The sequence below is a fragment of the Bidens hawaiensis genome, unplaced genomic scaffold, assembly GCF_021521415.1.
Source record: "Bidens hawaiensis isolate Kalapana, Puna unplaced genomic scaffold, B.hawaiensis_p1.1 tig00019438_1, whole genome shotgun sequence".
Lineage (NCBI taxonomy): Eukaryota > Viridiplantae > Streptophyta > Magnoliopsida > Asterales > Asteraceae > Bidens > Bidens hawaiensis.
The window spans coordinates 93,997-117,621 of NW_027492950.1; the positions used below are offsets into that span (position 1 = coordinate 93,997).

Genomic DNA, 23,625 nt, shown 5'->3' on the forward strand with positions numbered 1-23,625 from the left:
GGTGTTCACGACGGTACCGTCGACGGTCGCGACGGTAGATGCAATCATTGGACGGTGACGGTGAAGGCATACGGAATCGATGGAGCAGTGTAGCAGAGGATCAGAATAGTCGCATGTTTTTTGAAAATCGATGGTGAAGAAACTCACGTACGTAATGTACGATAAAGGATTTCCGTATTCCATCCTTTACCTATATATATATATATAAATACATACATAAAAATGGATAAATTATTAGATAAATAAAAAAATTATAAAGTTAAATGGTTATATAACTGACATTTAAAGAGAGATTAATAATTATACGATGAATTAAAATGAAGTTAAGTTTAGATTAAACTCAAATCACAAAGAAATTATGTAGACTGAAACATAAATTTTGAATTGGAGAATCATAATATATATTTTTACATTTGTTAATGTATATAAACTTTTAAATAATTTTATAAATACTAAATAAGATAATAAAGTAAAATAAATAAGTACTTTCTCTTATTAAATCAATAAACGAGACAAATCACTCATTTTCTATTATTATTATTATTATTTTACATTTTTTTAATAATTAAGTTTGAAATGACTAAGGAAAATTACGGTACTTAATGTACCTAAGCTAGCTTACAAAACAAAAGAAAAACTCAAAATAGTAAATATCTTATTTCCATCATCCTCACTTCCATTGTTTTACCGCTGCAACGACTCTTGGCGAAAATAAATTCCGATGACCTTTTTAGATCAATCTTTTTTCCTTCTCTACTTTTCAATATTTTATGAGTGTCGGAGTTGAAATTTCACAGGGGTCGATCAATCATCTATATATATATATAACACTATAATTTTTTTTCCACAAGGGTTAACTGACCCCTGTAGCTATACCATAGATCAGCCTCTTGTCCTTGTTGTCTTAATTCTTTCTATTTTCACAAACAATACATGTTAGCTCTTGCTCAGGTTCATATTTGGTCTGTAGCATCATATGCATGTAGCTCCAATATGGACTTCTCCCTTCTATCTACCTATCTAATCTAATCTAACAATACTAATAAAGAAAATAATGAGGATGATGTGGCAATCTCACATTCATTCTTGGCCTAATCTTTATTCTCATTCATCTTACTTATTCATGGGTTATGTAGCAAAATCATATTGACAAATGGGTTGTAATTTCCTTTATAACTCACTAATCTATCATCTCATTCATCCTAACTATCCATTGGTCATGGGTCAAAACTATTTTGACAAATGGGTTATAATTGCATTTCTAATTCTCTAATTTTTCATCTTATTTATCCTACTTATTCATGGGTCATGGGACAAAACAATTTTGAAAAATGGGTTATAATTTTTCTTCTAATTTTCTAATCTCTCATCTCATTTATCATAATTATCCACGGGTAATTGGTCAAAAACAATTTTTGCAAATGTTGTATTAAAAAAATTCGAATGTGTACATTTGAGATTCTAGACTTCTTATTGTTTGTACTATATTTTATCTTCTTTTTACTTATAATTTGGTTCCTTTTTTTTCCAGATAATGAATCTTTTTATTTTTATTATTTGACAAATCTCGTGTAATACACTGGTTCAAAAGCTAGTATTCTAATAAAGGAAAATAATTGGGAATACGTGCCACTTAGATATTCATTCCTATCCAAATTTCCCTCTCAAACTATTTTCTTATTTCTATTGAAAACTTATTTATGTCAACGTAGTAAAAAATATCAATTCACCATTTTATCAAATAACTAATTACCTAAACTATAGGGATTAAAAATATGCATGAATTTATGTTAGTATAATAAAAATATTTATCTTTAATTGAATTATATTTACATTTTTTTTATTAAATCAATTTATAAACACTTTTTAGTGTAGGAGATTAATGTGGTAAAAATAAATGAACGATATTTATGGGTCTAAAAAGTTTTTTTGTTAAGAACTTATGAGTGAATAGCAATTTTATTCTTACGTATTCATTCAAATCCATGGATCCATGGAGTTCGCATCCATCTATTTCATAAATATGTAATACAAAAGTGTGATTTAGTAACGCTAATTTTATATATGATGTTTTAGTTTTTTATGCCATTTATAATGAAACATCTTATCATCTTTTGTCAAAATTCGTTATTTCATTAAAAAATATAATAACAACTTATAAAATCACTAGGTGTATTTTTCGTAATTATAAAGAAATTGTGTGAGAATACACCACGTATTCGTATGAATATTCCATTAAAAAAATATAGTTTTCTTATTAAACTGTTTAATTTTGTAAAATATAGTTTTTTTTTAATTTCTATAGTTTAATTACATTTTTTTAACTTCTCATGCATTACTCGTGGATCTAAAACTAGTTATATATAGAGATAAATACCAATATGTCGGTGCCATGACTTTTTTAGAAACCCAAAGTTTGTGTATTTATGAATCACTGATCAAATTTGTTAGCATTGTAGGTTGGTTGAAGTTTGTCCTGCTAATTAACCTCTTTTGTCTGAGTTTACGTTGCCCAGGTTCAAACCCCTTACTTGTTCATATACATCTCTTTTTTATCAATCTATTGTTTTAATTTTGGTGGGCTGTGACATCATAATTTTTAAGGGATAATTTCCAAAATGATCCAAAACAAGAGAGAGAAAAAAAAATGATCCTAAATGGGTCTACATTCCCAAACTAACCCATGAAATATGTACTGATCAGACGTTTTGGGAAAATAAACGACTAGATATTTAATCCAATCAAAATGTGACATGTGTAAAGGATCTGACACAAGTTAACTCACTTTTTAAAAAACAGTCTATCCAGACGGTTTTTTTATGTTTCTTGTCTGGTCCGTTCAAATTATTAATCCTAACTTCTTCTTCATCTTCATCTTCTTCATGTTTCATCTTCATTTTCATCATCTTCATCTTCATCTTCATCTTCTTCTTCATCTTCATCTTCTTCGGCACCCTCAACCTCACCACCGTCTGACACCACCTCACCGCCACCCGACACCACATCACCGCCACCCGCTGCCGCCGCATCACCACCTCCAACCACCAATTCGCCACCTTCGGCAGCCACTTCTCCACCGCAAACCACCAATTCTTTTTAAGGTAGGATATCTTTTTAAGTTTTTTGGTTGGCGGTTGGCGGTGGTGATGCGGTGGCGGCGGGTGGCAGTGAGGTGGTGTCGGGTGGCGGTGAGGTGGTGTTAGACGGTGATAAGGTTGTGGGGTGCCGGAGAAGATGATGATGATGATGATGATGATGATGAAGATGAAGATGAAGAACATGAAGATAAAGAAGATGAAAATAATAATAATTTAAACGGACCAGGCAAGAAACTTAAAAAAATCGTCTGGATAGACTGTTTTTAAAAAATGAGTTAACTTTAAAATATGGTCGAAACAGACGAGATTTTTAAAAATCTCGTCTGATGTGTCAGATCCTTTACACATGTCACATTTTGATTGGATTAAAAATCCAGTCGTTTATTTTCCCAAAGTATCTGGTCAGTACATATTTCATGGGTTAGTTTGGGAATGTGGACCCATTTAGGATTTTTTTCTCTCTCTCTCTTGGTTTGGATCATTTTGGGAATAAGCCCTATTTTTTAAAGGTCTTTGAATTTTGATTGTTTTTTCTAGGTTTTTTTGAAGTATGATAACATGAGGCATTAAGTTTTAGATTTAGTTTCGGTATCGTAACGAACCCAAACGATGCCAACTAAATACGCAAAACCCGTGTTTTTTAGCCAGTTTTGGTACCGTAACGAACCTAGCCAATAACGAAATTATTTTTTATGTTTACTTCTGGTATAATAACGATTTAGTTTCAGTATCGTAACGAACCTAAGCGATGACAAATAAATACGCAACGCCTCATCGCCATAACATCCGTGTTTTTTTATTTAGTTTTGGTACCGTAATGAACCTAGCCAATAACGAAATTATTTTTTATGTTTACTTATAGTACGATAGCGAACCTAACCAGTACCGATCGAATGTGTGTTGACTCGCCTCTGCAACCCCTACGTTTGTTTTTTTCTTTGTTAAATATGTTAATTATTCAAAATTATCTTGTGTTTAGTTCCGGTCTGTGGCAAACCTATCTATACCGACTGAATTTCCACCACGACCCCCATATAAGCCAACCGAATAAACATGGTTTTACATATATTATTTTTTGTATCATAAGCTATACGCTTTCATCATAAGTTCTACGCATGCTCACACTAGTTTAAACATTCACATATCTTTTTTTATTTGCGTCAAGCTGCCGACGCCGCAACGAGGCTGGTTTTAAACCTAGTTCATATTATAGTTCATACTGAACTGTCGCAAGTCACTTGGGCTATGAGTTGAGTATGAAATCTACAACCAGCCGACTGTTCAAGGGAAACTCAAGCATTTCCAACAATGTAGCTCATCACAGGGTCGCCCCTAAGGTGGGGCTAGGTGGTCGACGGCCCCCAACCCGACACCCCCCAAAACTTTTAAAAAATATATACACGCATTTTTATGAAAAACAATATGCATATTTAATGTTTAAATTCAATTACATAACTAGTAGTTTGGTGTAGTGGTAAAAGGGTATGACTCCCAGCTCAAAGATTGTGTATTCTAGTCTCATCTGATACATGTTTTGATATTTATAATCCAGATTCGTTGAAGACAAAACCAAGGGGCGGATAGGTCGATCTCAAGGGTAAGATAATAAGGAGATCAAATCAAATCTATTATTATTTAAGTTTTATTCATTTAAAGTTTAAGTTATCTTTTATTAGTTTCTTACTTCTAGTCAAATTGTATTTTTTAGATTTATAAATACAATTTTATAATAATAACTAGCTTTTAGCCCGCGTATTACGCATGTCTATTTAGATTTTTTTATATTATTGTGAAAATATAATTTTTGGTTATGCTATATTCAGATTTTAACTTAAACATAAACTTTGACGTGTAGATTTTGTATTAAATTTCATCGACCCAGGCACGCGTAACTGTGTCAATTGTTTTTGCATGATGTATCATTGTGACGGTGTTAGTTGTTGGTACACGCACGCCACATCAGGTGTTTTATTTTAACCTTTCACCTAATATTCCTTTCCCAACCATTGCGTAGAACGAGTGAACGTCTAAGACACTCGGCCTCGTCAACCGGAAAATCACTCACTTCCCTTTGCATCCAATGAGCCCGTCTTGAATTTTATCTTGTATTAAATATAAAAAAGCACGCCGGGTCAAAAGAGAGAGACACACAATATTAAAAAAATGCAAATATACTTGACATTATCCAATACACATCAGGTTTGAGTGTATTTTGACCACTAAAAAGTCATATTTCATTTCATAAACTAAGAACTTAAAGTCAGTTTGCACAAATGCTTCTTATTGTCTATATTGTGACCATGCTGCAATTAATCTCAAAAGTGAGTATTTGTTGGTGCAGGTGAGCAACTATTTCAAAATCATGTATATGCTATATAGAGTACTTACGGTATATAGAGTACTTGCATGTTTTCTTGAAATCATCAAGTGCTCAAAAGAAGTCAAAAGGCCAAAACAATGGCAATTTCTATACTCGGAAATCTTTGTAATTATTCAAACATATTGCACATAATTTTCTGCAGTTTAATGGGAGTTTTTAAGACGATAATGAATCACAATGACAACATCAACAAACCCAAAAACACTAAACCACTATCATTTAGTTAAATTTTTGCATTTCAAAGTCATGTTTTTTAACGCAAGAAAAAAGTGCATAGGTGTTTTCTTCTAATAACTTTCCTAACGCAATACATTAAAGACAATGAAGCAATAAAACTCACTCTTGAAGTTTGAAAATCAAATTAAAATGTACGTAACAAAAACACAAAGTGGAAGACTTGAAAACTTGAATTCATCAAAAAGTACCAAGTTGACATATATGTGAAGTTTATCATACCCTAAGGACGGTTTTCCGGTTTAAGGAATTGAGCTACCGCATACGCCTCAAAGATGCATCTTTTCAATATCCTCCTTGTGGCCTTTTAGAGCTTTAAAAATGACTAAGATACCATTGATTGTACTTGTCAATAGCCTCAAGCGGGCCAAGCTGCCCATTTGTACCTCTGCCCCCCATGAAAATACAGTATTCCTTTCAATAATAGCAAGTGTGTGCCTCTATCCATTCACATGATATTTGAACTACTTTCTTTCAACATGTAAATGGTAAAAAAAACCTCAATCTTAAGATAGATGATAAATGGTACATAATAATACATACGATTCTTTAATCTCCTAGACATGAAAAAAAGTAAGATCACATGGAAAAATGAAAGTGACACTTGCTCATTAAAAAAATTCACTTCCAGAATAGTACATATAAGATTTCAATTCTCTAATTTTCTCCTTATACACAATGTCAGTGGCCATATTTGTGACTTTACCGTCCTTATCCAAGATTAACAACTTAAATACGTCTATACTTTTTCTCACAATAAAAGTACATATAACACCCATTCATATGGGAACAAAAAGCATACGCATTTTATGGAGCTTTGAATACATATCCATTTAAGACGAAATAAGTTTAAAAAATATAGATATAAAAACAAATAACAATAAATAAATACATTTAATTTTGCTTATGTTAAATTTTAATATTACATTTTAAATATATATGATTTTAAAGTTATATTAATTTAAAATAGTTTTTAAAAGGATCATTATATGGTAAACTAATGTTTGGGTCATAATAGCTAAGATAAGACCAACATGCAAGCACCTTTATGAATCTTTTTAAATACCATAATAAATAATATGTCTGCTTTGGTTACAAGACCTATACTAAATATGATACTCCAACTTTTTTTTATAAAAGTTTCAATGATTCCTAAACCATTTGAACCGCTTGACGTCGGATAGAACATAAATATACTCATTTAATGAATAGATATTACGATATCGAACAAAACTTACTATTATAAGCTTACTTTGAGAAACTGATTTCAGGTTCTTCAATCGGTTCTCCCAATTAAGAATGTCAAAGTGTTGACCGAACAATATGAAGTCCTAAAGATATGATACCACTACTCCTAAAGATTCAAACTGACAGTCCCACTTTTGAACCATTCATGCTCGCATACCTTGTTGTCCCTGTCAAATTCGTGTTCTCTCTGTGTTTTTTTTTGACACACACACAAAAAAAAACCCTGCCCAAAATTAAAATAAAGGCGGCGACATATTGACTGCGTTAGTATACAGCTGGTATAATAAACAAATAAAACCTTAGGAGCGCCAGTAACTATCCCAACAGAAAGTGCAGCACGAAGGGCATCCCAGCAAATCATATGATCGAGTTGGTTGACCAACTCCCCTTTGCCTTTAAAACCCAAAAGGAAGTTTTAAAGGAATGTAGTTAGAGGTGACAAGATTTCAACTTTGCCATTTTGGTCAATGGACCATGGTCAAAATAACCGAGATTGGTTTACCACCAAATGCCTTTTTTATTCTTTATTTATAATTAACTAATGCGTTAGTTATGATGAAAAATCAATATTATATCTTTGGAAAAAACGACACCCTTTATCCCATTTGGTCCATTTAGCTAACTATTTGAGCCGCCCTATTTAAAAGAAAACAAAACCGGAATCAAATGTTGTTGTATAAAGAGTTCATTTTATATTATGCATCAAAATTTAATTATATTAAACAAAATAACAAATAATCTATTATAATTACCTAACTGATGTTTGTGCTACTATATAACAAACTATTATTATACAATAAACTGTTATTATACACCCCCAAGCATAAAAATGTGAAACCTCACAAGATGTTTAGTGATAGAATGTATTCTTATATAAGAATAAATGATTAAATATATATTTTATTTTATAAAAAATGCATTGATAAGTCATGTTGGGACTCAGATTCACAACTTGTAACGCTCTGTAAATCTCAAAACTAAACAAAACACCAAACTAAAAACTTTAAAAACAAACTCTTAGCATGGATTACAAAAATAAAGCACATACCTTGCATTAAAGTTTAACACAAACAAAGAAGCAAACAATCACATCAGCACAAAGACAAAAAGACATGTAACCAAACTAAATAAGCAGTGTACACAATAAGCAAATCCCAAAACGATTAGCCTGTAACATTATACGTCCATAGAATAAAGTGACAGGTGATACACTTATAAATATTTGTAAACAAAACCCATGGCTAATGTAATAGAATAGCTTCAAAATATCATATAAGCATTTCACCAAACACCTTATACGCATAGTTAGGAGAAGCAAGTTAACCAAGTAAATTACTATTTTGACTTCCAAACGATTTATGAAGGAGATAAATAAATTCCAAACATCATATAAGCATATCATCAAAACAACACATAGGCAAAGGCGGCAACATCAACGTAAAAACACAACAAAAGCATTTCATCAAACAACTTATAGGCCCTCAAACACATAGTGTCTTATAGGTTTCTACACACACCCGAAATTTAACCCTTTTTCCATCATGAGATAACACAAAATTCGTAGCGACATCAAAGTCTCTCATCTAATTATATACATCTGCCTGTAATGAGTTGAGTCTATAGAGAAGAGAAGACATGTTTGTAAAATGAGCTGTTGATCATGACTTACTAATTACATCTACCCCCACCCCTTCCTCTTATAACACTCCCTCACAAACAACCACCCAACATAAAACCCCGGTTTCACCAAAAACGTCGAGTAATTAGAGAAAAACAGAACCTTCATTTGTTGATGACAGTAAATTCTCCGATTCCGGATCAGAAATTGGACTCAGAGTAATTCAAGGCCACCGATATACAACAATAATAAACATTATTCAAGCAAATTAATAGTCAATAACGTATCACTATCTGAATTACAAAACAAACTTCATTTTGACTTTTGTAACCAAATATACTTTGTTTTGCTATTCATCATCTCCATAAAATAATTACTGAATTGAACACAATATCAAGATATCAACCGGTTAAAAAACGAACATACCTTTGATTGGGAAGAATGCTTGCAAATCAGAAGTCACGGCCTTAAATCCCCATCGATGTTCAAGTAAATAATTAAACCAAAGATCAAATCGGTTTAGGGTTTTATGTATAATTAAACTAAATATCAAGAAATCAACAGATTAATTAACAAAGGAATATACTTTTGATTGGGAAGGAAATATACGAATCAGACATGAGAGCTTTCAATTGGCATCGATGTTGAAGGATAGTAAGGATTAATGGGGTTACCTTGAGACTATTACCGAGGATGGGGAGGAAGATGGTTAGGGTTTGTAGAACTGATCCCTGATGGTTTTGATATAACCCGTTTGAGTGATGGTAACCGGGAAACGGGTCAAGTCGGGCTAAACCAATGAGAGACCACCATTTACAAATTAAACAATCTGGTGACTTTGAAGGGTGGGGAGCAACCTGAGAGCGACTATGGTAGACAATTATATAGATAGTCGGATAATAAAAAGTTAGAATAGATGAGTTTAAGTTTAAAAAGATTCCCAATCCTGGTTCCTCCCAATTCAATAATATTAAATCATCAAAGCAATTATTTATTTGATATTCCTGTTTTACCACCTGTCAACAGCAAAGCTATTTTGTTTTCTTGTTCACATACCTTTAAGAATAAAGAATACAATCGACTCAATCAAGAGTTTTTTTAAATCCAATTTGTTTCTCCAACATGTTTAAGCCTTTTTTATATAAAAGTTTTTAAACAAAATAAATCATCCAAAGTATGTCAAATTAAAAATTAAATTGTTTAAACTAAACAAAATACTTATTTTATTTAAGACCCAAAATATTTTTCGCCAACAAAATACTCATTTTATTTAAGACCCAAATATTTTTCGCCTTTGGCCCAAAATTTTTTAATAATTCTCGGAGACAACTCTGGCTCGTCATCTTCAATACGTGAGATCTAACAGTGATGCCTTATTACATTCGACATGAAATCGGGGATTTCATATTTTCGAATCATTTAGGCCGAGCTTGTTGGTGGAAAATTTTCTTCAGCTGCATGATCATATATAAAAAAGTACGACGTGATAACCGACTTGACCAATATTGGAGATCATGAGCGATATGTCATTTACCAACTACGAACACTCTCCAAACCAATGTATGGACCATCATGTCATGCATCGTAGAAGGCAGAAACGTCCGATGTCATGTTGCACATGAATTAAGAATCCAGGACTCTTCTAGTTGGAGGGGCGGAACATCAATGAGGCCAGGGTAGGCCATGGCTCCCTTGAATTTGGGCTTTGAGCTTCGTATGTTTATTTTCCTTGAAGAATATTATGGGTTTTTATTTGGCCCCAGCCCAAAAGCCCAAACCAACAAAAACTAAACGTAGAGAGTGAGCCGGCTTGTAATTCTTATTCCTTTGTTGTTTGTGTAAGAACTGGTTGCTTTTTTTTGGGATTTATTGTCTTTATTTGGTGAAAAATAATTAGTTTTTTTTTTTTTTTTTTGTAAGAATTTAGTTTTGTTTTTTCCTAAAGATTTTTGGCCCCTACAATGTTAGTATTCAAGTTCCGCCAGTGTCTAGTTGCCAAACATATGAAAAATCCATATAAAACCCACAATGCGGTGAAGCCAAAAATGAGAGAATCCAAATAGAGACTATACATTGGAATCTTCAAGCCCGATGTGAGGCCCATCAGAAGAACCGTGTGCTTCAAATGGATTAAAGTTGTGAGTTGTGATAGCCCAAATAAGACGGCATTTATATGCCTAAGGATTAATTAAAGAAGCACATGGACCATATCCAAAACCCATGGGTGAATAATACGAAACACGAGTAACCGACGATGTATTTGCTTGATTTATAATCTCTTCGCTGGCAATTGAAGCTGTAATCAATTTCTTTGATCAGTTGATCTTCGATGAACAGAACATCAACAATAATCATCAAGTGAAGAACCCATTTGTTCTTTATTGTTTGCTTGAATTTACTGCTACAGATCATTCACTTTGAGTTGAATTACCTGTTATGATGAGAAAATAACTCTAATTTAGAAATAAATTTGCAATGATTACAAGGTGTGTGCTTGAAAATAGCCTGAAAAAAGAATGAAGAACAGTATAGAAACAGGTTTGTCAAATCAAATGTGTGTAAAAGTGATCATATACAATACAAATGCCTTCTGTATATATAAAGTATAGGAGCCTATAACAACTGCCATGCAACAGAAACTATAACAGAAGTTCATAATTAATCAAATATCACAGGCCATGAAATCAAATTTCAACCTGCTTCTTTGGAAAAGGAACATATGAAGTACATAATGGTATTAGCTGACATGTTCGTTTTTGCTGTCTTCTATTTTGACACTAAAATTGAAACTGATTCGCTATTTTCAGATCCGTTCCCTGACTTAACTCCTCCTATTCCTCCTGCCACAGCCTTGGTCCCAACAGCATCCCTCTCAATGTAGAACGCTGGCCGTTTTGGCTCAGGCAGATGCATATGTTCATTTGTAAGCATAGAAACAACTTCTGACATGGTAGGTCTGTCCGTGGCATGGTCTTGAACGCATAAGAGACCCACATGAATGCATGTCATTACTTCCTTGGGAATGCATGTATCTTCAAGTATTGGATCCATTAACTCCGAGCCTCTGCCTTCGTTCCACAATTCCCATGCCTACATTTCACAATTGAATGTTCAAATTTGTTTCAAACTATAAAGCGACATTTACGATTAACTTACGAGTCCTAGAAGGTTGAGTGGGTGTTCCACATCATAGCTCACATGATTCATCTTGCTGCTTATAATCTCAAGCAACAAAACACCAAAACCAAATACATCTATCTTGGTTGAAATGATGCCATCTATCAGATACTCAGGAGGCATATACCCACTGGATATAAAATCAAGAGTTATTACATTGTGTTTTTTTATGATATCTATATAAAAATTGTCATAGGATAACTTATGGGCTCACCGTGTTCCAACGACTCTACTTGTATTTGCTTCTGACTCGTTGATCCCAAATAATTTGGCCATGCCAAAATCTGATATTTTTGGCTTAAGGTAGTCATCTAGCAAGATGTTACTGGCTTTCAGATCTCTATGGATTATCCTCAGCCTTGAAAACTTGTGAAGATACAAAAGCCCCTGAGCAATGCCATCGATTATTACAAAGCGATTGTTCCAATCCAGTAATCCTTTCTTCCTAGGATCTATTAATAAATGAGTAGCATCAACCAAAGAAAGAACCAATTTCATATAAACAATGTACAGAGTGTCAATTTATACCAAACAGAAAGAAATCCAAGCTATTATTAGACATATATTCATAGACAAGGATTTTTTCTTGCTTTTCAACACAAAACCCTAGAAGTCGGACAAGATTGGTGTGTTGAAGTTTGGCTATGAGCTCCATTTCGTTCTTAAACTCCTTAACTCCTTGACCAGAGCTTCTGGAAAGTCGCTTAACCGCAACCTCTTGCCCATCAACTAATTTTCCCTGTAAAATGCTGGCACAATCGATTCAAAAAAGAAAAGAAAAGAAAAAGAACATCGCGCAGGCTCACGGTTGATCAAACAATGATCAACTCTTTTTTTTAATTTATTATTAACCAAAAATCTGGTACATCACAATGAACCCAATGACCATGTAAATTTATTAGTCCTTAGTCACTAAACAACCCTAGACCTTGTTTGAAAATACCCTGACAGAAAATAGCTAATAATCAATTTCAGTTTTGACTCATGACCCACAAACATGATTAGAGCCATCATAAAACATTAAAATGCATCACATGAGGTTTTAACTGAATCTTACTTTACTAGAAGAGTCTTTTTAATTAAAAGATTACCTTATAAACTTCTCCAAAACCTCCCTTTCCTAGCATATTAGTGTTTGAAAAGTTTTTTGTGGCTGATGAAACGCTTTGAAAGGTAAAATAACGCAGCTCAGTGTTCATATTCCTATCTCTTCGTATATAAATGTAGAATCGTCTCATGCGTCTCATCTGAAGCAGCAACAGCTTCTTGATTTTCTTAGCGATCTCTAATATGTTATCAAAGAAATATATGTTAGATGCTTAAAATGTCAGATATGTACATGAGCTAAAATTCCAATAGTTATTGAATCTTTTTGTTGTTACCTATGAAGTATTAATCACATATAAATACTAGGGATATAATAAAATGTGTATTATTATGTGAATATTACTTAGTAATAGGGCATATATGTAATTATGTAATTAGGTCCGTTAAGCAGTTAGGATTACAATAGCAGTTGTTTATAAACATCGTTTAGAATAGAAGTGATATCAATCAGTGTGTCAATAAAAGTACCATTTCATATAAACTCTCTTGTTCTTAAAAATTTCTGTTTATTATCACCAACGTTTGTGAATTCTTTGATTACCAACATCCTAGGTGTTGCCCAGATTGATTAAATTAGAAATGTTGAAATAGAGATTGAATCAACAACAACTTTAATGAATTTGATAATCTGATTGTAACTTGTACTTGGCATCAATGACCCTTTTATAAATAGCGAACCGATGTGTTCATTAGGGTTGTGTCGCTTTAAACGCACCTTATAGATTGACACATCAACTTGGTGGTTACCAAGTTTAATTTATAATAAACAGACCCTTGTACTTTACATTGACACTTATGCATTGGAGCCCCAGGTTCTAGTTGTTGTGGCAGAGTTTCAGAATTTTTTAACACAATTACCAGTATGGACTTTTGAATTTTATTTGTTGGGTTATTCACATACTGTTCTAGAAAACTATGCATCTGGTTTCTTTTGCATGCACTCAACTCATCAATATATTGTAGTTACAAAGGATACAGTCATCTGAACATAGCAATGTATCCTCTTTATACATTTCAGTGAACCCGCTTGTTTACAATTTTTAGGCCAATATTTCAAGTTTTCAACACAATTACTTTATAGAAGATTTCTTGAATTTTCAGTTTCATGTAGGACTGTAACATTGGCTAGGAAAAATGATAACGGTGTCATGTTTACAAAGTTGAGATTAATCCTGGATGAAAGGACTATTGTATTTAATTGAACTAATGAAGTAATAAAGGTGAGGTTGTTACCTTTAAAATCAATGTATTTGTATGACCAATAGCATGATAGGAGTACAGCTAAAGGTACCATCATGATAATCAACCCAACCCCGGGCTTCTTCTTGTTCTTGTTCTTCTTCTTCATATCTATGGGGACATATGAAACCGAACTCTTTTCTGATTTTGCTCATGATAAGAGATCAATAAGTTATAAATTCAAGTGTACATGTTTACCATAAGGTACAATAATTTGTAATACTACGCACATGTTTCAGATTTTTCAATTGGCGGGAGTCTGTGTATAATGTATTTATCTTTAAGTTTAGAACTCCTAATTTGCTTAGAAATTGCAATGTTGATCGGAAGACACTGGGTATAGTGTGTAACTTCTAATATCTAGAATCACTATACATGATATATGTTGCTTAAGGAAGACACTTGTTAGGTTAACTGGATACGTATACCCCAAACTAACTACATAAAGAGTAGAAAGCCTACTAACCTTCATGACGATTGATGGTGTAATATTCAGCTGTTTCTTCTCTGTATACCCCTGGATGGTATACCCTTTTACCATAAGTCTTGCAGCCCACATTGTTTCTTATTGTAGTAAAGGCCACACAAGAACAATTTTTCCAACATATTCTTTGGCAGTCATATAAGTTATATCTTTCATCATACACAGATTCATCCACATAAGTTACATAACTATTATAAAGATAGTGCTCATCTCTTTTTGATGACCCAATGTAATAATTTTTCCTGCATTTTACGTTTTCAAGCTCATCTTCAGCGCAGCCAGGAGGGTCATTAATGAAGCGGCAGTGGATGTCTAAGTGTAGAGGTGAACCCTGAAGCTGACCATCTTGATGAATCTTCAGAGCTGGATATGATTCGTATGTTCTTGTTAAATATGTGAAGGATTGCTCAGCCTCATTAGAAACATAGCCGAAGCGGATATCTAGACCAGAAGATTGTAGATGAGTATTTTCAAAGTAACCATTCCGCCAAGGTCCACTCGCCCAGTGGACATTCCCTTGCCTCAGAATGACCATTTGACCTGTTCCATTGAGGTCTAATGTAAATAACCCTTGGGCCGGTAGCTCATCGTTCCGCCAAGAAGTCAGGGACCATCTGTGCCCGGTCTTGAGATTAATCCCCAATTTCATTCCGGGTAGAAGCGTGTCTGTCGGGTAATCAAAGCTTTGCCATAATACCCGCTTAACAGACCCATCTGGATGCAGCTCCCGAAGCACCAAATTCCCTGAATCCAACAGTGTAACACTTGCGTTGCGTGTTGCTAGTGGAGTTGGATTGAAGAGATCAAGAACATTGCCTGCACTAGATAAAATGCTCAACGTTCCATTAACATCTATTATGAGCTTTCCGTATATATCACGGATCGGATTGTTTCTGTTTGCCACCCAAACTGCGTCCTTAGGCGCCGTCTTACTAGAGTAGTCGTACCAATAATAAGGATATCTGAATCGGTTGTAGTGGATGAGTTGCCTTAATTCATCTTGACAAGAGGATTTGATTTGATTGTTTCTGTAGAATACCCCTAGATAAGGATTCACCATAGTTCCAAAACTAAAGAACTTCAAAGTGAAGACCTTGTTTGATGAGATCAATTCGTCCCAGTCCTTGAGCTCTTGACCTTGATGTAAGGTATCAGTTTCTGAATAGCAAGGATTGCTGAACAAACAACAAAGTAAAGTGATGAAGAGGGAAAGGCTTTCGTATGCCATTGTTTTAGGATAGACAAATCCCCTTCGCTAGCTCTGGGATGAAAGTGATCATATATATATAGGGGAAGGTTACTGTACAAATGAAATTAACATGCTAAACGTGATAATCAAGTAGAGTAATTTTATATACAAGTAGAGTAATTATCATAGAGTATATATAATTACTCTACTTGATTCTCACGTTTAGCACGTTAATTTCATTTATATTTGATTCAAACCATATATCCATCCCCTATATATATATATATTAATGGTGGTGATTGTATGAAAATTCTTGGCAACTTCTCACTTGACTCAATTAGTCAGCATAAATAGACAATATCTGAAAGGGATGTTGATGTATAATTGAACGAAGTGCCTTGTTCATTCCCTTCAAATTCCACCCTATCATGATAAGAACCTTGTATGGACCGCATAAATACTCATTATGCAAATCCAGGACTATTTTTCATTTTCATTTTTTTTTTTTTCAGTTTTGAATGTCAACATAAATATCTAGTTTGGTTGAATTGGTGTAAATTCAAGTTCATGTAATTTCTGGTAGTGATGGTGTCTCTCCAGGTTGTGGAGAGCGTACGCTTTGTTTTTGGTGTGTTTATAAATGTTACGGTTAAAGAAAACAAACTTGATGCATAGAATTAGAAAAAATAGTGGAAAATGTGATTTTCACAATCGTTTGACAAATAGTTGTATGTAATTGTGATTGGTATAAGTTTGCGTTCTACCAAGTGAGACCTTTGCAGTTTGACAAATAGCTGTATGTAATTGTGATTAGTAGAACTGTAGAACTTTGCATTCTACCAAGTGAGAACTTTGCAATGAGCTAAATTGTGTTTAAAACAATGTTGTAAAAGTAGGTTTTCGAGACCGAGTACTTCCCGAGTACTCGCTACAAGGTATTTCGCCGAGGCGAGTTTCTTTAATTCCGCCTAGTTACTAATAATTGATTAAATGTGGTCAACCTTAGTCAAAATCGCATCTAGTCAGTGGACTTAAGGCCGATTTTGGCTTAAAAAAATAAAACGTAACTCGTATTTCTTTAATATCTATAATATATATATATAAACGAAGACATAAAAATCCTACGTGTCGCGATGTGGTCGCTCCCCCTTTTTTTGGAGTCACCAGATTTGCTTGATTTTTAAATGGAGGCTTCTCATGCATTTGACCCAAATTCATGGGTATGGGTCTTACCAAACTCAGATATTCCTTAAACGGGTTATAACTTCTCATTAAATTAAAAATTACTCTCACCAAATTATTTATGTAAAAATCCTATAAAATAGGATATAATAAAAAATAATATCTTATTTATTTTAAAAAAGATATATATATTATTTAAATTAAAAAACCAATCTGATAGTAAAAAAATTAAATGGGTCTTGAGTTTCATCAAACCATAAGTATGTTATTAACTTTCATAAATATTATTTATAATTAAAAACCAATTTCATAGTAAAAAAATAAACGGGTCTTGGGTCTCATCAAAACCATATAGCTTTTAAACTGAGTTATAACATCTCATTTATTTGTGAAACAATTTATCATCAAACCATAAGTATATTATTAATTTTCATACAATAACAAAATATATATTAAAAACCATAAGTATATCATTAACTTTCATACAATAAAACAATATATATTAAAAAAATAAATAAATAATAGAACAAATAATATAAAACAACCCCCGTAATACGGGGTCGCTCCCCATTTTTTTAGAGTCACCAGATTTGCTTGATTTTTAAATGGAGGTTTCTCATGCATTTGACCCGAATTCACGGGTATGGGTATTATCAAACCCAGATATATTTTAAACGAGTTATAACATCTCATTAAATTAACAACTAATCTCACCAAATATTTGATACAAAAATCCTATAAAGTAGGAATATACTAAAAATTAATATCTGATTTATTTAAAAAAAGATATATGTTATTTATAATTAAAAAACCAATTTTATAGTAAAAAAATAAACGGGCCTTAAGTCCCATCAAACTCATATAGCTTTTAAACCGGGTTATAACATCTCATTAATTTGTGAAACAATTTAATATCAAACCATAAGAATATTATTAACTTTCATAAAATAAAAAAAAATAAAAAAATAGATATATATTAAACATAAATAATATACAAAGACCTTCGTAATACGGAGGATAAAAACTAGTTAAAGAATAAATATCAATGTTTTACTTAATGACTAACAATTTTTAGAATAATTTATTATTTAAATATGTATTTCTTTTATTTATATTAATGTTTACCTATTTTGTTATAAATATTAGTAAATTTATGATATTCGACATATATATAATATCCAAAAATCAATTTTCTTTATATTTACCATGTCCGAGTACTCTTCGAGTACTCCCCGAGTACTCCAAGTACACCCAACTCCCCAGTCGGCCGCCTAGGGTCCGCCTAGCGACTTTTGCAACCTTGGTTTAAAATAGAGTTAAGATGAATAAGACGTCGATGATGAAATAGTGTGTCGAAAAAAAAGTTAAAAATATGCATCTCACATGCTTAGATAAATAAATAAATAAAAGACACTCCAAAATAAAAAATAAATTTACTCAAACACATATACCGACTTAAAAAAACAAACAATAATATCGTGTGCTCAACTTTTACGAGTAAATTTTAAAACAACCTGACACAACAAGAAAATCTTGAAATTTTATCGTCAAAAATTCATACAATGATAAAAAAAATGTGTACAAAACTAATATAAATAATCACATAAGCAAGATATAAAAACATTTCATGATTTTCCTTTTAACGGTCAATAAACAAAAAATTGCATAGATATTTTGTACGGGGTGACCCAATGGTAAAAGGTCACCACCAACTCGTCTAACCCAGCTATACAGAGCCTTAAGCGCCTCCAAGTTATCTCCGGTTCCGGGGAAAACCCACCGCCTGAAGGTCCACCTGTGGTAAAACCCAGACGCCCTCACCCCCAGGATGGAACTAGAGATCACAAGGATCTCAGTCTTTTTTAATTGAGCCAGTCATGCCTCTCTAAAGTGTAGTCAGTAAGGTTTGAACTTGAATCTCCATTGACATTATCATGATGATTTACACACATTTTAAAATTTGAGCATTCTTAATTAAACGCAGTATAAAATAGTTATAACTAAACCACAAATCCACAACGATGAACTTGCTAGAAACACACATCAAGGTACAAGATACATAGTTGGAAAGTTAGAAGACAACAGTGTCAAGCATGGTACCCAATGTCTGAATGATGTTGGATGACATCAAGTTTGAGACATGTTCTTCCAAATGTTTCTTGGCATCTTGCCTTCCAACATTTGCAATCGCTAGTTTCTCGGGAGATAATTCGTCTTCTTCTTGAACCGCTTTGTTATATTTAATCGCTAAATTCAGCATTTCCTGCACGTTAAATTTATATGTTTGGGTTTAGTATAAACGGGTTCAGTCAATTCAAACCCTGGCTTGGCTCATTTACTTTTACAAATTTTGAAGGTGTATAGTGTATACGCATGTCAAAAAATTTTAACCAGTCAGGTATCTTAAGTTAGAAGAAAAAATTTCAAAGAGAAACGAGCGTTAAAATTTGTAGTTTAATTAAGTGCATTTGTTTATAGAAATTTTGTTGTTTAGTTTAATTTTGTAATTTTATAGAGTTGCTATGAAAATATAGAAATTTTGTAATTCTAAAAAATATATAAACAAAATTTGTTAGTTATAGAATCTACACATGTGCAAGTCATGTGTAGGAATGTGTAGTTCATGTGTAAAAGCTTTAACATAGTTATAAAGTTTTACATGTATATACATGTGTGCGCGTTTGTTCATGTTTGTTTGTGTGGGTGCGTTTGTGTGTGTGCGTAAGTATTACGAGTGGGAATTTAGTGGGTAGTGTTAGGGGTTGAATAAAACGTTTGGTTTGTGTCGGATTTGACCCACTAACCCATTTAACATCCCTGATCCCAATGGATCAATTTGTGATTTGTGTTGGAAACAACAAACTCATAATCAACTCTGCAGAACGAAGATTGTTACCTGGACAGTCTGCTCATTGGTTTTGGAATGTGTATCAAAGGGTTCAAGTGTAAGCCCATCAGTCCATTTTTTCTTGTGAAGATTAAGTAGCATCTTCTCCTCAAGTTTATTCTTCCTGTAATTAATTGCTATTGAGTAATAATGCCTATTTAAGCCATGAATCAATGCCTGCAAATAATATTGCATCAGTCAGATAAAAATATTAATAAAATAAAGGGCAGTTTAATGTATACCAATACTAAAAATATCATATATGACGTGGTTGTAAAAACCACGACTAGACGTCAATTAATCACCATATAATCGCTTGTCGCTATCCGACTGACTAGTCGCCGATTAATTGCTATTTGATCAAAATCGGTCAGAATTGAAAATTATATACATATATATACACATACATATATATGTGTGTGTGTGTGTGTGTGTGTGCGTGCTTGAAAAACTACATATAAATGCAAATCTCATACCCCACCGCCCGACTAGCACTTAACAAGCTCTACAACACTATTATGTCCTTACAATTATCAAATATACCCAATTCATCAAAAAAAATTAATATATGACCATCTTAATCTTTAATTCTCTAAAACAAAAAAATATCATATATGGCCATGGCCATCTTTAACTTCATTTTTTTTATTTTTACCCATAAACAATAGTTTTCTCAAAATACAATATTGACTTTCTTGCTTTCTTTTATAAACATCCCAATTCGATAATCTGCAGTCAAGAGAACAAAAGAAGAGAGACGCCTGTTCGGTCCATTTGCTTATCATCAATGTTGATCAAAATCCAAATAAAAATAGAATTTAAACATATATAATGGAAAGGGGTAGAGTGGTCATCAAGTAAAAATTCATAGATATGAGTATAAATGAAAACTTTCAAGTTATCCTCAAAATAACATAAAACGGTGGTATACGTGAAACACTCACTTGGATGGATGGTTTATTGAGATGACCAAGATTGGAAGTTGTCTGACGTGGCTCTTGACCAAGCATCATGGTTTGAGGGTTAATTAAACGAAAGGCATCTATGACAACTTTCCCTTTAACACTTTGAATTGGGTCCACCACCACTGCAATGGCTCGTTGATTCAGAGCTTCAAAACTCTGATTGCATATGCAAGAAAATCAAGTTAATATGTACAGTTAATAAAACAAGTAATAAATAAAAGTGTGTGAATCAAGAACCTGTTGTGTGTTGATGTCAACTCCCGATAACCAACAGCCGAATCCAGGATGTGAATGGTACCATCCAACCACCATTTCAGGTCTGAGGCAACAAATAGAATAATCAATCAAGTCATAGAAACAGAACGACATGGCTGAACAAGAAGTAACGTTTTCTAGAAAAGTATCACAAAATTCTAGATGAGCATCATATCTTTAAAAAACTAAAGTAACCAAAAGCATATTATGACCATCAACAAAGTTAATCAGAAGGTCCACAATTATAGCATTAACACATATCGTGTACAACATTGTGTAAGTACATATGGCAAACCTCAGTTCAGGCACAAACGGATTGAATAGATGAAGGTATACGAGGAGGTAAAAAGAACTAGATAAGAAAGAGAACAGTTTGAAGTAGTTACATGTGAAACAACACAAAAAAAAAACTACCAATGGGATAGTAAAAACAGACAAAGCTTTAAAATAAAAGACACTTTCATAGTACTACTTTATAAGATCACAGCAGTTAAATCTTAATAATCAATAAGTCAACCAGCATGACCAATTACAAGCAAACCAAAGGAGTATATATAGTAACCAAACTTGAACTGAAGGATTAAAAAATAATAGATTTCCTGATACACTACAGTTTAAGTTAAACTATCGTTCCCACAAACACCATAGCTAGATATGTGCATCTAATTTCATTACTCTGTTCCATCATCCTTCCATGATACATCATCATTCATCAGAAGGTACAGTAGTAAAGCGCATGTGAAATTAACAACTCCTCGCAACACAAGTGTTCATCTTGAATAATTCCTAAAGTGACTCCAGTTTGCAAAGAGTTATCAAGAACACCTTTAAAGTTAATATCAACACCAATAGACATCTAAAGATAAACAACTCTTGCGACAAAAGTAGTCAAGTATAGATCTTCTTGTAACTTAATGTTTCAAGAATACCTTCTTGTAACTTAAAGTCAACACTTAGGCCACTAATTTCTTCAATCAAGTATCAAATACTTAACTGACCTTCCTGTTTGTTTAAGCATATCAAGCATATTAGTCTGGAAAACATGATCCACGGCTTCCACACTAACACCGGTACCACTCTGAGGCATCGCAAACACATCTACAACACGAACTGTATACTCATCCACGAATTCCCCAAGCATCAATCCCATAACTTCCATAGGAACTCCAGCTCTCCCTACACATCACAACCAAATTATCATCAACCCCTAACACAACACACAAAACTACAAATTGACCAATATATGAGACCTCAAATAACAGAAAACAATCAAATTGCAACAGCTTAAGCAAAATAAATAAATAAATAAATAAAATAAACCCTAACACAATACACAAAACTACAAATTACTAATATATAAGCACTCCAGTAACTGACAGCAAGGAAAATTGCAACAAACCACTAAAAAAAGCCCCAACTCATTACACAAAACTACATATTCACTGATATATAAGCCCTCAAATAACAGAAAACAACCAAATCGCAACAACATTAAGCCAAAAAAAAAATAACTCAATAGTCAATACACAAAAATACATATTCACTGATATATAAGCCCTAAATTAACAGAAAAACAATCAAATTGCAACAAATTAAGCCAAAAAAAAACATAACCAATTCGCAACAAATTAAGCAAAAACTTACTGCAATACACAAAACTACAAACTTACTAGTATACAAGCTCTCAAAAACAAAAAAAAAAACAACCAAATCGCAACATAATTAAGCAAAATAACCCTAACCCAATACACAAAACTACCATTTCACTAATTTATAAGCCCTAAAATAACAGAACACAACCAAATTGCAACACAATTAAGCAAAAAGAACCATAACGCAATACACAAAATTACAAATTGACAAATTAATAAGCTCCTAAACTACAGAAATCAACCAAATTGCAACAAATCAAGCAAAAAGAACCCTAACCCAATACACAAAACTACAATTTCACCAATATATAACCTCCTACACAGCAGAAACCAACCAAATGGAAACAAATCAAACAAAAATAACCATAACCCAATACACAAAACCACAAATTGACTAACATATAAGCTCTTAAACAACAGAAAGCAACCAAATTGCAACAAATTAAGCTCAAAAAACCTTTAAAAAATGCAAATTTACCGTGCTTAAGCATCTTTAACAGTGCAAGTGAGGAGATGTAAACTTGTTCCGATGTATCGAGAGTCGGCGAATCCGGTGGCGGATGACCTAATGCTCCACCGGCGCCGCCGAACATTCTCTGTAATCGTTCCATCCCTGACATTTTTCCGATCACAGTTTTTGATTTCTTTTCTTTGGAAACAAGATAGATAGATGAATATGATGATTTGCAAATTGGTATTTAGACTAGCATATGTTTCATTTGTGCCCATTCTTCTTTGTTTTAGTTTAGTATTAGTCCTTCAGGTTCATGCAACTTTGAAGTTTCTGATGGGCCCGTATCTTTATAATATACTTACTTAATGACAGAGGTGCACATTCCAGGTAACTAACTGATAACAAATTAATTATTTGGCGGGAAATGACCGGTTAGAATGGTTAATCGGATCAGGT

At 33.0% G+C, this 23,625-nt stretch overlaps 2 protein-coding genes across 2 annotated transcripts; both read right to left on the reverse strand.

Moving 5' to 3' along the window:
• Nucleotides 1-11,327: 11,327 nt before the first annotated feature.
• On the reverse strand, nt 11,328-15,865 carry LOC143558329 (G-type lectin S-receptor-like serine/threonine-protein kinase At1g67520). The gene is made up of 7 exons (XM_077047177.1): nt 14,568-15,865; nt 14,096-14,212; nt 12,847-13,040; nt 12,284-12,494; nt 11,970-12,207; nt 11,735-11,885; nt 11,328-11,668 (listed from the first exon to the last, which is right to left on the reverse strand). The coding sequence occupies exons 1-7, from the start codon at nt 15,811-15,813 to the stop codon at nt 11,345-11,347; spliced, it is 2,481 nt and encodes an 826-aa protein (XP_076903292.1). The 5' UTR covers nt 15,814-15,865; the 3' UTR covers nt 11,328-11,344.
• Nucleotides 15,866-18,874: 3,009 nt separating this feature from the next.
• On the reverse strand, nt 18,875-23,364 carry LOC143558311 (26S proteasome non-ATPase regulatory subunit 14 homolog). The gene is made up of 6 exons (XM_077047161.1): nt 23,194-23,364; nt 22,062-22,239; nt 21,046-21,127; nt 20,788-20,964; nt 19,853-20,020; nt 18,875-19,219 (listed from the first exon to the last, which is right to left on the reverse strand). Exons 1-6 carry the CDS (start codon nt 23,333-23,335, stop codon nt 19,028-19,030), a joined length of 939 nt encoding a protein of 312 aa, XP_076903276.1. The 5' UTR covers nt 23,336-23,364; the 3' UTR covers nt 18,875-19,027.
• Between the last annotated feature and the right edge of the window lie 261 nt (nt 23,365-23,625).